A 16,427-nucleotide genomic window follows, 5' to 3' on the forward strand; every position below is an offset into this window, starting at 1 on the left:
CTTGTCTAGATTTTTTTTTTTTTTCAGATTATTTAATACTTTGATTTACAAAAAATAACAGCTTTATATCAACTAAGAAACACTCATCTTGCACTCTCTACATCTGGCCTGTAATTAAAGTCACCAATCTCATATTATTCATCATGACAAATAACAGACTGAAGTCACAACGCTAATTCCTGGTTTAGATCCTAAACACCGCATTCAAGTTACAATCCTAATTAGTGAGGTTGTACAAAAGAATCATCACCTCCTGTGCTTCTGTAGTGCAAAATATTGTATTCATCTGCAAAACAGCACAAGACATTTGAGACCAGATTAACTGGTTTGCCTGAAAATAGGAAACCTAAAACTAGGTGATGTTACTAACAGTGATGGCAACAGCAAAAATGGAGTACCAAGCAGCCTGGGTAAATTACGTACTTTCCCAGCTCCACAGCCCACTGTATTACTTTATTATTGTATATGGAAATGCCAACAGCATTTTTATTCAAGGGAGGACTTGTAGTTTCTGCAGGGCTCTAAACAAGGCTGCTCAGCAAGACGTGCAGCTCTCTACCAAACTAATAACCAGATTTATCAGGCATTTCATTTATCACCTCACACCTTGACTTGCTTCCCTGAATAAGGAATAGGGTTTCGAGCTCTGCTGTACAGCTCATTTATTGATTTGGTTCCCTCTGATGAAGAATTGCATCTTAGCAAGTCCTGCCATGGTAACTGAACCAGTGCTGGCTAGAACAAAACATTGGTGCACACCATCTTACTTCCAAAGAAGTGCAACAGTCCAACGGTCTGTGGACTTCTCTACACATTTCTGGAATTTCCTGAACTGTAGATACTATTCATTTGTTCCAGTCACACTTTTTGGTGCACTCAGTTGTTTTGCGAGAGGATCCAAACATGTCAGTCAGTGTATCTGAGGCACTGCTACCTCTTCACTATATCCACAGAAAAAAGACCAACAGGAAGGAAACCTCCTTGCATCCTAAGTGGGAAACAATGCAGCCACGTAAGGCTTTTGTCATCTCTAACAAAGGATCACGTGAGCCATTTAGATATGAGAAGACACACAAGCAACACCATGCAGGACTCTTCCTTACCTGGGGCTGGGAAGGGCTGGCAGTGAAGTTAAAGGGCTTGTTGGTCCTAGAAAAGAAATGCCAGCATGTTGAAGTCTAAAGCTTTCAGAGTTGGAATATGCACAGAGTACTTTCAGATTAATAAAAAAATAAATAAAAATTCTCTAAAGGAAAGGGAAGGTGAAAGTAGATAGATGGACCAAATGCCTGTACAACAGATGGATGAAGCAATAGCGTTTGCATTCACACATTCCAGCTTACTCAAGTTGGAAGTTCTCAAGCCTGGTCACTAGCAGCTCATATGCAATATTAAATGGTGCCATGGAAGCGACGTCCACAAATATGATCTGTTCAGATGGTCCTGTCTCAGATGCTGGCTCCGAGGGACAGAGGGTCCGGCTCACTTCTTGGTAATTGTAGGTCCTCTGGTAGCTGTAAGAGCCAGTGGAAAGACAGAAGCGAAAGTTAGGTGGAAAGAGAAAGACAGTAGTTAAGACATTGTTCTGCAGTTTTAGAAATTATGTGACTTTTCCCTGCCTGCATAAATGAAATATTGGTCTTGGCCTTTCAGATTGTTCTGCTTTTTATTCAGAGCTCAAACTCCACCTCTGTTGTTGTTTTATGGTATGCACATGGTTATGCTGGCCATCCTCAGCATTTCACTTCCCTCCAGGCTGTCCATGCCAACTGCTGATCTAGCACATCTGCCATTTGCCGGCTTCAGAGAGAGGAACAACAGCTCAGAACAGGTGTTGCTGTTACCACCTCCTGCATCAGACCAGACACTGTGGGCTTCCTGCTGCCAGGATTTCAGCTAGATGATGGAGTTCCACATCTCAGGTGGTCTAAGGTGCCTTCAAAGTCTCAATACTTGCAGTGCCACTACTTCTGAGGTTGCTGAAGCTTCACAACAGGATCATGTTCACAAAAAACAAAGAAAATACTCCAAACCCAACCTCAGACTCAGCTGTATTTGGTATGAGAAACAGAATCTTATCCCCAAAATACACTATAACCCAGCAGTTAGGGGGCTCTTTCAAGAGCTTTTTCAAGCCCTGGTCCAAACCAGAGGCCAAGAAAAACTTGAGTACAACATAAGCAGCTGTGGAAATAACAACGCCATTTGGCAGACTCTGCTGACTGGTGACACAGGCAGGTTCAAAGCAGACATGTCCCCTGGTACTGTGTGTACGTAGCTGAGAAACCAAGCAGGCTGCCAAATTCAAGGTTACCTCCCAAATCACAGCCGTTCTGTGTTCAGCTGACAGTGACCAAGCTTTGCAACCAAGCTGTCCACACGAGTGGACAGAGCTAGCACCAGAGGAAGGCTCGTGCTGGATGTAACTGGTAGACCAATGTGTTACAAGAAAGAGACTCCAGTACTTACAGGCCTCGAAAAATGAGTGGGACCTGCCATGACAATACTCCCTTCTGCTGGCGAACTACAAACAGGACAGGATATTGGAGGTTCTCAGAGCTGCTGTTCACGTAGACACGCACTGCATCTACCTGTGGAAAGAGAAAGGAGAGAACAGGTAGGTGTTAGCAGAAGGCAACAAACAAGACAGCTCCAAACCCAGGTGAGAGGAGCCCATCCCCTTAGACTGACCTAGATGCTGGCAATATCCACAGAGGGATCAACAGAGTTTGTCACTGAACCAGTTAGTAAGATCCAGAGGTCATTTAAGAAGCACTCCATTCCTGCCACTCTAATCCGGAATCACAGCCCTGTTCCCAACCCAGAACTGACTGTTAGACAAGACACAGTGAACACACGCAGTAGATGAGAGGAAAAGAGTTTAGTAGTTTCTACTAGGAACAACCTAAATAACTCCCCCTTAATTTTATAACAACAACAAAAAATCACCCAAGGCTACCAACTAGAATTTCCTTGCTTGAACTCTGATGTCCCCAGCTCATTCAACACTGCCAGGGAAATCACAAAAACAACTGAAGAAGACATAAAAAGTCAGGGATGAAAAAGCAGGTTAGCAGTCAGCATCTTTCTCTGTTGTTACAGACACTCAGATGACCATAACCCATATTTATACCACCTAATAAAAACAGAAATACCCTTCTGACTGCCCTCAATGGGCCAAGGAAGGATGCTTTGGTTTATAAGCAAGGCTTCCAGCATAGCCCACTGCACCAGCAGCTGAAGCCTTGCCTTACATTGTCTAGCCACCACACAGTTTCAGAGGTAGGACAGCTGTGAAGAAGGCAGCCCTCATTTTTCTGTTTGCTTTGAAAAGCAGGCAAGCAGTTTGTGTGGCCATGGCCCCATTTCCATTTCAAAGAAACACCTTGTTCAGCTCCCTCTCCAGTGCTGCATGAATTGCTCAGAGTTGTGCAAGCTCATGCCTTGTGTTCATCAGAAGACACAGTGCATCTTTATGTTTTCAAATCAATAAAAGCATATCAGGTAGATAAGAAATAAACCCACCAGGTCTTGCCTAGTGAGAATCTGTTTCAGCTTTTCAAGTGGAAGGCTCATCGTACATATCTCAAATTTCTATCCTCCATGCATAGGGAAGGTAAAAGGGGGTGCGACCTTTACGAAAACATACAGAGCTGGCCAGGCAGCAGCAGAGCAGCTGTGCTTCCACTGAGGATACCAGAAATAAGGTTTAGCAGGAGGGTTTTGCAAAAGCAGTCAAAAGTCTAAAAGAATACAATTTCACGTCCAGAAGATTTTTGCCCATTCCTGGTTCAAGCAAGCCCACCTCTACAGGTGATTTGCACCGCCTCTAGTTAGACGTCACCCTCTGAACTCTGCACATTAGCACCGTGCAATAGGAGCTCACATCAGACAGCCTGCAAATAGCACTGCTGGGTTATGCATCCTCACCTATTCACAAATGCAAGCTAGACGTTAGGGAATTGCACTTTGTGTTCATAAAAACCGATGCAAAAGACATAATTATGCTTATGTCACATGTAAGTGGGTTTACTTTAAGTGTGTGCAATTCATTGGTATTAACTGGAAGACTTTAAAATCTGCATCTGTACTTCTAAATTCTTAATTTAAGAACTGGGATAGCTGTATGAAGTACATGCTAATGCTTAGTTGGATTAAAAAAAGAAATAGCTACTACTTTTACAGTTTGCCTAGGCTTTGGACACAGAAGTGAAAGCTGTACACAGACGAAAACACCTCTTCTTCCCACCTGAGATCTTCTCTTGCAGTAAACGAAATATTTTCAATAATGATTCTAAGTACATAAACAGACATTTAGAAGCTGTTTAGAAAAGCTAGCCAAAGGAAAAAACCTGCTCTGAGGTGTCCTACAAAACACAGCAAGGAGCTCTCTCTTTCTGTCATTAAAAGGCGCAGCTTTTGATATCCACTGGGATACATTAGGGGTAGTTCTACGATTTGGGCTTAAAATCCTTGGAAATGCCAGCTCTCCCCACTATTACAATATGGTGTAATTACAGCGAGTCACGTATCTCCAGTGGCACAGAATATTTTTCAGCTTTATGAACTTCTCATGACTTTTATCCTACACAGGTAAAAACACGTGCCACCTGCATTCTGTCACGTATTATCTGAGGAGCCATGGCCATGTAAGCTAATACTGCTTCGTAAGCAGACGAGCACAACAAAGCACATCCTTTCCCAAAAGTGAACTTCACCAGACACTTGAAGGATGGGAGAGCAGACTTTACCTGCTTAGGGAGTCAGGAATGGATGGTGTCAGGGGCTAAATCTTCCTGAAGATCCCAGAAGCTGGGAGCAGCAAGTACCCTGCAGTTTAGGTCACTGTTGGACAAGGCAGGGCATGAACCCAAAGAGTAGAGGCAGGTGGCAGAGCCTCCAAGTGTTTGTAACTGCCCAAGGCAACTCCGCAGAGCATAACCTTCCTGTATTTTACAAGATGGAGTCACCTCTGTAACAGCTTCCAGGACAAGCCCAACAGTAAGACTGCTCATACAGCGACTTATTAACACTCCACTCCCACATTTTTACCCTGACACCCTCCTCTTGGCCTCTCCATCCCCTGCTGAATCTGGCCAGAAGATTTAGCATTTTGTTTTCCTGTGCAAGGAAAGCTAATTAAGACAGTGGCTGCAGGTACAATAATGCAGTTGACAAACTCTTTGAGCCGGGTCCACACTGCAGTTTAAGGCCCTGATTCTCCTTGCTTAGGGTGGCTGGAATGTCCCTGGGCAAGGGTCACTGCCCTTACTTGCACAGGGTTGCACATCGCCTCCTCTTTGCTGCCAACACTAACACTCTTTTCTCTCTCCTTAACCTACAGGCGAGTGCACTAAGCGTGTCTTTTTTTTCAGATCTCAAGGCTCTCCCAGGTTAAATGCCCCATTAGTCTGAAGATCAGACAAGTTTCCACCAAGGAAACAAACAAAACAAAACAAAACAAAACAAAAAAAAAAAAAAGGAGGGGGTGTAGGAGGAGGAAAGTAGAAGGAAAAAAAAAAAAAAAAAAGATCTCCCTATGAATCCAAGGCTGAATCCAAGATGTGTACTTAACTAACAACCAGCATTGCCAAGATTAATACATCCTGCTAAGGGCTGATCATCTGTTTTCGGCCAGCCCTGCTGTTTTGGCAACTGCTGTTCCAGACGCCCGCGGGGCCTGCTCAGAGAAGCGAAGACTTTTGCAAGTTCTGTCTGCCTCCATGCAGTTAATGTACAACTTCTGCAAAGCCTCTGGTGTTGCAACGGCGTGCTGTGTGCCCAAGGCAGTCACCACCTCCATTTTCCAGATGCAGGGACTCAAGCGTGCAAAGAGAGGCAGAGGGCCACAAGCAATGAGCTTGGAGCTTAAGAGGGGAGAGGCTCTGCTGGCAGACCTCAAAGTCTCAGCCTTTGCAAACAGACCTCGAAGCAAGTTTGTTTACATTTGCAATTGCAGATCCAAAGGTTTTGACACAATTAATGGAGCTGGCCTCCCCCAGATGACACCTCCATCTGGCCTGCTCACTGATGCTGATGGCCAAAGCTTGGCAAGCTGAGCCCTGGAGGACAACAAGCGCCCAGATTACCTGGGCCTCCTGTGCCTTTTGCTAGAGGGGGGCTGCAGTGTTTCCCCCGGGGTTATCAAGAGCAACAACTGTCGCAGAGCAAACACTGAGGCCTAGGATTCACTTTCTGCTCTGCATCTAGGCCAGTACCAGGAGGTAAACCTAAGCATTCCTTCTCATTTCTTGCCCACGTGAAAAGGGGTGTATGCTGTGTAATGTGTTCTGGTAACAACAGACATGGAGAAGGCTGAGGAACTCAACAAGTTCTTTGTCTCAGCCTTCACTGCCAGTCAGGCTGCCCACGTCTCTCGAGTCCCTGACCCTGTAGATGAGGGCTGGGGGAGCAAAGCCCCTCCCGCTGTAAACAAAGAGCGGGTTTGAGACCACCTGATGAAAATAAAACGTGTACAAGTCCATGGGGCCTGATGACAGGCATCCCAGGGTCCTGAGGGAACTGGCTGATGGAGTTACCAAGCCTCTCTCCATCACATTTGCAAAGTCCAGGCAGTCAGGTGAAATCCCTGGTGACTGGAAAAATGGAAACATCACTCCTGGTTTTAAAAACGGTAGAAAGGAGGACCTGGGGAACTGCAGACCAGAGAGCCTTACCTCTGTGCCTGGAAAGATCATGGAACAGATCCTCCTGGAAGCAATGGCAAGGCCCATGCAGGACAAGGAGGTGATCCGAGACAGCCAGCACGGCTTCACCAAGGGCAAATTGTGCCTGGTCGGTCTGGTGGCCTTCTGAGATGGAGTGACTGCATCAGTTGACAAGGGAAGACTGACCGATGTCATCTACCTGGACTTCTGCAAGGCCTTTGGCATGGTCCTACAGGACATCCTGGTCTCCAAATTGGAGAGAGATGGATTTGAAGGGTGGACCATTCGGTGGATAAGGAATCGGCTTCAGGGTTGTACCTAGAGTGGTGGTGAATGGCTCTATCTCCAGGTGGAGGCCAGTGACGAGTGGTGTCCCTCAGGGGTCCATCCTGTTTAATGTCTTTATCAATGACATAGACAGTGGGATCAAGTGCACCCTCAGCAGGTTTGCAGATGACACCAAGCTGAGTGGTGCAGTTGATACAACAGAAGGAAGGGAAGCCATCCAATGGGACCTTGACAAGCTTGGGAACCTAATATGGTTCAACAAGTCCAAGTGCAAGGTGCTGCACCTGGGTTGGGGCAATCCCAGACACGAGGACAGACTGGGAGAAGAACTCATTGGGAGCAGCCCTGCAGAGAAGAACTTGGGGGTTCTGGTGGACAAAAAGCTCCACACGAGCCAGCAGTGAGCGCTTGCAGCCCAAAAGGCCAACTGCATCCCGGGCTGCATCGACAGAGAAGCGGCCAGCAGATTGAGGGAGGTGATTGTCCCCCTCTGCTCTGCCCTCATGAGGCCTCACTTGGAGTGCTGTGTCCAGGTCTGGGGCCCCCAGTACAAGAAGGACGTGGGGCTGTCAGAGCAGGTCCAGAAGAGGGCCATGAAGATGCTCGGTGGGCTGGAGCACCTCTCCTACACGGAAAGGCTGAGAGAGCTGCGGCTCTGAGAAGGGAAGGCTCCAGGATGACCTCACTGCAGCTTTACAAGACTTAAAGGGCGCTTATAAAAAAGACAGACAGCAACATTTTGCTCAGTCAGATAATGACAGGATGAGGGGGAGAGGTTTTAAACTAAAAGAGGGGAGATTTAGACTAGAGGTTAGGAGGAAATTCTTCACTCAGAGGCACTGGTGGGGCACTGGCACAGGCTGCCCAGAGAAGCTGTGGATGCCCCATCCCTGGAGGTGTTCAAGGCCAGGTTGGATGAGGCCCTGGGTAACCTGGTCTAGTGGGAGGTGTCCCTGCCCATGGCAGGGGGCTTGGAATTAGGTGATCTTTGAGGTCCCTTCCAGCACAAGCCATTCTATGGTGTAACTGCTATAGATGATTTCTCTCCACCTTCCCACTTTGTGTCTACTCCTTGCAATGGGTGTTGAGGAGCTGAGCAGAATTTAGGTGCAGTTATAGGGAAGCTTGGGAAAGGAGAGAAAGGATTAATACTGAACTGCAAGCACAGCTTCTCTCATTTGCTCTCAGCCACTCTGACTTTTTGTTACGGAGCATAAAGAACTCTAATTAGCAGAGGAAGACATTTTGCCTGGCAGGTGATCTGTCTAGCAAAAGCATCACAAGGGACAGGAATAACAGAGCAGTACCTATGAACAGATGTTTGCGTCGTGTCGGGACAATTAACCCATCTCAAACATTTAATCTCTATTTTGCTTCTAGATCCTGTTGTCTGGATATAGACAATAAACACATTTGCATGCAACAGATTTCAAAATTTGGCCACTGAGCCATTGCGAGCAGTCGCATCTCTCCCTTTGAAATTCAACATTCGGCATTTGCCTCAAGGGTACCATCTCCAGCAAAACATTTTATGGAAAAAAAAAAAAAAAAGGCAGGAGGGGAGGGGAAATCAAAGTGTTTTATTTAGTTCAAACATCATTCTTCCTCCCTACCTCTCCAAAGATCCTTCCATTTTAAGAACAAGCAGTTCTGACCCAACAACTCCTCTCTGCCGCAGCCAACCCATCGCACACACCCCTCTCTCCCAGCGCAGAAATAAGATCCTAGCTACGCTGCATGTAAAAACGAGGGGGAAATCCAGCTAGAAAGCGCATTTTTTGTTTCTCACGATAACAATTCCCCACGCTAGAACAGAAGGAGCTGGTTCAGAGCCTCCTCTGCATCCGCCCCCACTCACTCAGCACTGATGAGACGAGGAGGAAGCTTCGCCTGGGCAGCAAGGTGGTCAGCCAGGCTGCTGCCTCTGCTGCAGCACCACCACTGCTGAGGGGCTTCACTTTGCACCAGGCACCTCCAGTGCCACAGAAAACCTCTCTCTTCCACATATTCCTTCTCGTTGCCAAGCCTCTGCCATGCACATCTCTATTCAGCAGCCAACTTAGCGACAGTTTTGTCTCTCAGATGACTGAACGTGAACTTTTTTTCCTGTGTTTCAAGGTGGACGGAGCAGTTAGCTGAAAAGAGAGGGAGCTCTCAGCGCTACATTAAAACGCATTAGACCGGGAAAGACAAATATTTGCACTTCAGTTCTATCACCCTGGAGATAGGGGGAGAAAAAATAAAAGGAAGAAATTAAAAAAATGCAACTGGATTCCATTCTCAAGATGGGAACAGGCAGAAGGAGTCGGTCCCAAACTCACACAGCTGACCAGGACCAACATGGCTGTGAACATTAAGCAAAATAAACCAGGCTCTTGTTGACACAAAAGAGTCCTTGGATTGATTATGAAGTCGGCATTTCCCACAGAGATTACACATCAGCTTAAGGCTGCATGGATGTGAATTTATGGGCAGGCAGGAGGCTGGAGCAACGGCTTCTGCTGCAAGCAGAGGGTTTTGAGGACGTCAAAACCCTTCTCACCATCTCACGGGTAGGAGTAGTTGAGGCAGGGAAGCAGCACGTGCCCATTAGTGCCCAGCTCTTCCCATGGCCAGCCCGACAGGGGGAAGCAGAGACCCTAAAGGAAACTAATTAGGGGCAAGCGACTGGACTTACAGAACCTCTTTCCTGCCCTCTTATGAGATATGAGCATTACTCCTGTCTGATGGGGAAAAAAAAAAAAAAAAAGGAAAAAAAAAAAAGAGGAGCTCAAGCATTCCCTCTCCGTCTGACACTGTGCCCAAACGCCAGTAACTCTTAGCTGCTGTTGAAAGCAATCTGCCAAGTAACCTTGGTCCACAGTTTTCTTACAGCATCTCTGCCAGTATTAAATAGCCAAAGCAGCATAAACCAAGCAACAGACTCTGGGTATTTCAAGCCCAGCCTGAGTCGCATTGTTCCAGGATGAATATTTTCATTTAAAAGTGCCACTTTGCAAATACGCTCAGCGTGGACTTATGGCCTGCCATGGGTGTTCCCATGAGTTCACTCGCTTGTAACAGTATCTGTGCAGCAGAAATGGCAGAAAGACAAACACAAATCGTGCTAATATTTTGTTTTCCTTTAAAAAAAATAATTATATCCTCAAACCAATGTCACTAGGGAGACTGTAGGCCAGACGGAAAGAAAAACTAGGAGCTGCCACGCTGTGTGAAATAGGTACCTGCTTCTGACCACCCTGAGACTTCAGGGTGGCATTAAATAAGTAAATAAATCAGTAAATCCCTTTTTGAACAGCTTGTTAAGGAATGAACTGTTTGCTAACAAACAGCATCTTCCTAACCCCTACCAGCTGGAACTGTGAGCTAGGACAGCCCCTGAAACCAAAGGGGTTTGTAACCTTCCTAAATTCTCCCCCACCCCAGACTCACAGCAGTAACTCCGGGATGCCCATCACAACACAAACATCTGGATCTGTCTTGGATCCCAAGTTCTTCACCTCCGTCATGCTGGTGTGGATTGAATTATATCTCCTACATGTTTTCTTCTCATTTAACCATCGTATGTTTGTTTCAAACCCCCCAGAGCTAGCTTGTTGCTACGTCCAAAGAAAAACACCAGCACAGACAGAGCAAGGAGGGCTGTTTCTGAAGTCCGCCGTGTTCCTATAAGTACACGCAGCAGGAAACAACGTTTGCTTATGCAAGCACACTAAACTGTATTCTCAAACTGGGCAGATGGCACACCCTTGCAGTACAGCTTTTACAGGCTGCACTTTCATTCCCTGAATATCCCCTGAAATAGCAGGCGAGGTCTGGGTAGGAAAAGACATACCTTCCTACCCAGCAACTTCTGCGCAAGTTATTTAAGGACATTTCAGCCTCCGCTTACAATGTAAATGTTTGTCTTATAAATCGCTGCGCTGCTCTTGGAAAGGGCTCAAGCCCAGGAGAGGCGTTTTGGTGAAGTTGCCCTTATTCAGACCTTTCTTTTTGAAATCGAAACGCTGGGGGGGGGGGGGGGGCGCTATCCATATGTAGGTTTTTTTTTCATAAAGCCCACATATGGATATTCTCCTTCACCCCTCTAAGTAGAAAAATAAATCACAAAGCACAAAGAACTCAGAAAGCCAAAAAATACTGCAAATTAGAGGGGATCTCAGGTGGGCGCATGATTCAATCCTCAGCTTAAAGCAAAGCTGGGTGCCCACCTTTCTTTCACTTAAGTTACCCCATTTTTGCCAGGGAGCAGGGGGTTGCTCAGTTTCTTTCCCCAAGCCCCATTACGCCTGCAAAACGTGTTCCAAAGGAACTCTGTCGAACCTTGCTAGGCTTCAGCCACCACACGTTGTAACTTCCTTTGATTTTATGGGCTTGGACACCGTGCCTACATTTCTGGCTCAGAAGACATTTAATTTAGCATTAGGCTCCAGAAATGGTGAGCTCTTCCAGCACCCCGTGGTGAACGGACTAGCTCCAGCAGCCAAAATGCAACAGTGTTCAGGCCTTGGATATCCTGCAATAGCCAGAGCTCTGCTGACCTTAAGACATCTCCTGCTTACCTAAAAGCCCGTAGTCTTCCCAACTTATTTGCTTTCTACCTGTGTCTCTGTGGCTAACATGGTGAGCTTCCACCAAGCACTGAGGAAACACAGTGCCTAACCTGTTCGTCTCCCTGCGGCTCAGGTTTGACCGTCTCCAAACAGGAAACTAAAGTCTTACTGCATGTGCTGAAACCTGGGCTGGAGCCAAGAGCAACATTACAGAGAAGACACCCGGGAGAGCACGGGGATACTCTGAGGGAGCTCAATTCCAGCCCGCAGAGCCCTACACGTGCAGCCTAAAAGCAGCCCAGGAGCTGGAGGTGAAAGAGCGGCTGGTAGATTAGTTGCAACAAAAGGTTGCTGCTTGCTGGAGTGGGACCGACATGCACGTGGAACAGCAGGCTATGAAAGACTCTTTCACCCAGGGGCAGGGGAACCCAAGTGCATCACACTCTGAGTTGGAAAAGGCACCTGGTCTCTACCTGAGGGCTACACAATTTGAGGCATCAAGCCGAAAGACTTCTTCTCACTAGCATTGCTTCCCCTCTTCCCTTGGGCTGGCCAACGTCTTCCCCAGCTGCAGACATGAGGGAAGGAAGGGTTGTGATGTTAGCAGGTCTCAAGGCAGCACACAGCCTCTCTCCCTCGTTCACTGGGGGGAGCTTTTACCTCTCAAGCAGGCTCCACGTAAGAAGCAGTCACTCCGGGGCTGCGCATCCTCACATGACACGATTGCTAAGCAGAGAAGCCACAGCCTAATCTGCTGCCAATGCCGGCTTACCGTCAGCCTGGGCCATATGGGAACCAAGACCGGGACTCTGTTCGTACTCCTGGCAAGGGAGGAGGAGGAAGAAAATATCACCCACTCATTCCCCTAGAATAGGTGCAGCCTACTGCTCAGCTTTTGGGCTCATCGTCACCGAAATGCATGAATGTCCACGTGCTGCATCTCGATTGCAGCAGTTTTGCCTAGAAAAGGAAGGCTGGAAACTTGTTCTCCTGAGAGATCCTTGTTTTTCTAAGCACCCAGGTAATCCTCCAAAACATGCACTCGGCTGATTCTCTGATTAGGAAGAAATTGTAGTGTCTCTAACAATCTCGTTCCTCAAGATACTCCCAGGCTTCACTTTGAGCCTGGTAGAGGAATAACCCCCAAGTACAAGATGAGTGCCATTTGCGTTTCCAGCAAGTTAACCATTAGTGACTGCCAGAGCTTACAATGGAGGAGAGATCAGCTCATGTTGAATTTCAGTACTGGGCCTGTTCAGCCTGGAGAAGAGGAGGCTGAGGGGAGACCTCATCGCAGTCTACAACTTCCTCGTAAGGGGGTGTCGAGAGGCAGGAGACCTTTTCTCCATTAACACCAGCGACAGGACCCGCGGGAACAGGGTTAAGCTGAGGCAGGGGAAGTTTAGGCTTGACATCAGGAGGGGGTTCTTCACAGAGAGGGTGGTTGCACACTGGAACAGGCTCCCCAGGGAAGTGGTCACTGCACCGAGCCTGTCTGAATTTAAGAAGAGATTGGACTGTGCACTTAGTCACATGGTCTGAACTTTTGGGTAGACCTGTGCGGTGTCAAGAGTTGGACTTGATGATCCTTAAGGGTCCCTTCCAACTCAGGATATTCTATGATTCTATGATTCTACTTTGCCCCAGCCTCCCTCATCTTTTTGGAAGCCTGTTGTGGAACTAAGCAGGTTCCCTCACTTGTTGCATAAATCCTTCTCTAGTCAACGGCACATCCAGCAGAAATGCTCAGCAGCTCTTGTTCAGCTTCCCAGACAGACACACTGCACAGGCAGCTCCAACATGACATCCCCTTCCCTCCCTCCCAAGTAGGGACATGTTGAATATTTGGAATTTGAGACACTCAGGAGCGCGCCACGTTCATTCCCCTTCTCTCACCTCCCCCCATCATGGATGTCTCCAGTTTAAACAAATAAAATAAGATAAAGCTGCTTGCCCAACTAATTGCTCACTACTACAGCATGTCTGTGTTCGCTGTTAGAGTGCATATCAGCAGGAACAACAGCTGGGTTTATTATTTTTAATTTTTTTTTTACACTCACGGTTAAACATTAAACAAACAGCTGTGCAGAGAGGAAATTTTCAAAGTGCAGCTAGGAGAAGAAAAAGAACCAGAAGAGCAATAAAAGACCCCACAGTAAATGAAGACTTGCCACCATGGAAAACCAAGGAAGGAGTTTCTACCATGGAGGGACCAAGGAAGGACACATGCGAGGCCAGCACTAGAAGCTCCTCACAGCAGAGGTAGCTGTGCTCCTCCTCCTTCAGCACAGCCCTACTTGTACAGCTCCACCTCAGGAATTGAGGCCTAAGCCCTAGCTGCCAAGCACAGGAAAGCCTGAAAGCTGTCCCAGCTCCAGACACAAGGTGAAGCATTTCTGCCCAGCACCTAGGAGGTTCACTCCCCCCTCAGACTAGCAAGGTATACATACATAAGTTTCATCCAGGTGACCAGGTCAGCACGAAAAAAAAACTTCTTTTCATTTCATACGCACAGAAAAGGAGATGCAAAGATGTGAAGTGACTTGCCTGGCTCAAAGCAACTCTGCTCCAGCACCCTGAGCTGCACTTGGCTCACAAGTAGTTGTATACAAGGCAAAAGAATCCGATAAGGAATGCTTTCCCCTTCCCTATGGCATGCATAGCTGTATCCCTGAGAATAAGGAGGACTACGTGGATGACGATCATCCTTTGAGGTCAAGGAAGCACAAATTTTCAGAAAGAGATAGGTCTCTGAAGCACCAAACAGGAGCTATGGCCTTTTTCCTCCTTTCCCTCATCCCTCATTCAAGCACTGCTCTATCCAGCTGCATTTTCAGATGTGTCCTGGCAGCCACAGCACGTGAGCAAACAGAGCACTTGCAAAGAGCCGATGGATCTCAGGCCAGCCCTTGTGCCTTGTCTTTGGCTCCAGGTTGTCCCCTGCCTTGAAGGCCTGCCCTCACGAGAGAGAGCAGCAGAGGGGAACAGCTGAACCCACAGCATCAGCAAAACAAACCCTTGCTTCAGAGCCAGGCCACTCCAGACCTGGCTTTGCTTCAGAGGGAAAGCAATTAAACTCGCCCACTGCAGCCCTTCCTAGTGGAAAAATGCTCTTTTTATTCAATTAAATCCCCTGTAACTGAGGTTAATGTTCCATGTGGTATCTGCCTCGAGGTATAAGAGGCTTCTGGCTGACCTGCCATCAGCAGAGACAGGAGGAGAATGAAGGGATCAGGAAGAGCAGAGCTTGCACGTGGCTGGCAGTTGGCTAACACTGGCTGAGCCTCCACTCCCTAAAAGTTGGAGTCCAATGACTGCAGTGAAAAGGAAGGATTAGCACACCGAGTTTTTGCAGGACTGATGTTCCTTCAGAAGATCCAACAACTACCAAGTTAACGGCATGCCCCTAAGCGTCCTCACCACTCTTGGACAAGCAGCTTGCCCACAAGAGCATCGTCCCTGATTAAAGTCAAGGTTCCCACCACCCAGCTTCCAAACTCTGAGCAATCACCACCAGCAGGGAGATGCAGGACCATCAGGACAGCCCTACCTCCAGCTCCGACCAGGCTTGCTAGAGGAAACCCAGTCAGGATTGCCCTCATCAGTTCAGGGCCACAGCCACACATGAAGCCAGTTACCCTGGTTAGCCAGCAGGCTTCTGATGGCTTGGATCAGCTCAGGACTGGTGTCTGTAGGGCTCCTCGGGATCTCTTCTGGGCACCCCTCACCAGAAACACTCCTAGCACAGTTCATGTTTAAGTGGTTCTCCCTTTCAAATTAGTTTTCCTAGCCGGAGCCACCTGTATGGCACTCTTTAAGCGTGTTGATGTTTGGAGAGTTCTGCATTCAAAAATGATCGAGCCTCAAACCTGAACTTTCCTTTCCTAGATGTGCTCTCAACCAGCTCAACATCACTGCAGAGACTTCAGAGTCCAGCATATGGGGATGTGGAGATTAGCACCCTAAGGTTTCCGCTTAAATGTGACGACAGTCATTGCACGTTGTCTCTGCTAGCAAGCCCCAGACACTATTTTTTCTGCTAGCAGCCTTGGCTACAGTACCCAGTACCCGTAACACCACAAGAAGCCCAACTTACGTTACCCTGAGCTTTTACAGCAAGGCTCACGTCCAAAGAACGAATTTGGCCTTTCGTGCTCTGTGGTGACACCCAATAGTTAAATAAACCTGAGCTGGCTCACTTCCATCAGCCCTGAACCAAAATTCATGCCCCATAAATACCAGGTGCATTTTATTACACTGTGACACACAGAACAGAAGAAAGACAAGTCTTTAAAGGTCTGGATTTTGCAGGGTAAATCGAAGCCTTATCAAAAAGTTCCCCTCCTCCCCCTTTGGAAAAATCGTGCTCTTACCAACTCCCTTCATATAAAAAAAATAGGAATGCAGTGTGGAAAGATAGATGCTTTCCATTTTCTCTCGTTCTGTGCCGCTGAGGACAGGAGAGTAGGTTCATTTGTATGGTTCACCATCTTTCGGGAAACCGAGGCGTTCTCCCCGGTAATTAATGCCCGATCCAAACAACGGGGGCAGAGTTTCCAAGGCACCACTTAGCTACTTGGTCTAAACATGACATTAAGAAAGAAAAATAATAAAAATAAAAGAGGGGGATGAGGGGGGGGAAGCCGCAGTAGCTAAGCCTGCAGAAACGCCGTGCTTCCTCCGTGCCTTTGGCAGCGCTGCCCCGCAGTCCCCTCGCCCCGCAGCTCACCTGCCGGGCTCCCGGGGGACAGCCCCGATCCTACAGCAGCTCCCAAGCTCCAGGATGTATTTAGAAAAGGGTTGGAAAAGGCTCGCCCAGCGCGGTTCCCGATCCCCCAGCCTTCAACCTGCCTCCCCGCAGGTGCTCTCGGGGGGCTGCGGGCAGGGATGGGGGGGGGGGAGGGGGGTGAGCAGAGCC

General features: G+C 47.7%; 1 protein-coding gene across 1 annotated transcript in view; it reads right to left on the reverse strand.

Annotated features, from left to right (window-relative positions):
- SIDT1 (SID1 transmembrane family member 1) overlaps positions 1-16,427 on the reverse strand; it is a 41,469-nt gene that overhangs the window by 20,321 nt on the left and 4,721 nt on the right. Inside the window, exons 3-5 of the mRNA XM_027449686.3 lie at positions 2,470-2,591; positions 1,344-1,514; positions 1,104-1,149 (exon numbers count right to left, since the gene is read on the reverse strand). Of these exons, the coding sequence (XP_027305487.3) occupies positions 1,104-1,149; positions 1,344-1,514; positions 2,470-2,591 (339 nt within the window). The remainder of the gene's footprint in view (positions 1-1,103; positions 1,150-1,343; positions 1,515-2,469; positions 2,592-16,427) is intronic.

The sequence above is a fragment of the Anas platyrhynchos genome, chromosome 1 (genome assembly GCF_047663525.1).
Source record: "Anas platyrhynchos isolate ZD024472 breed Pekin duck chromosome 1, IASCAAS_PekinDuck_T2T, whole genome shotgun sequence".
NCBI classification, from domain to species: Eukaryota; Metazoa; Chordata; class Aves; order Anseriformes; family Anatidae; genus Anas; species Anas platyrhynchos.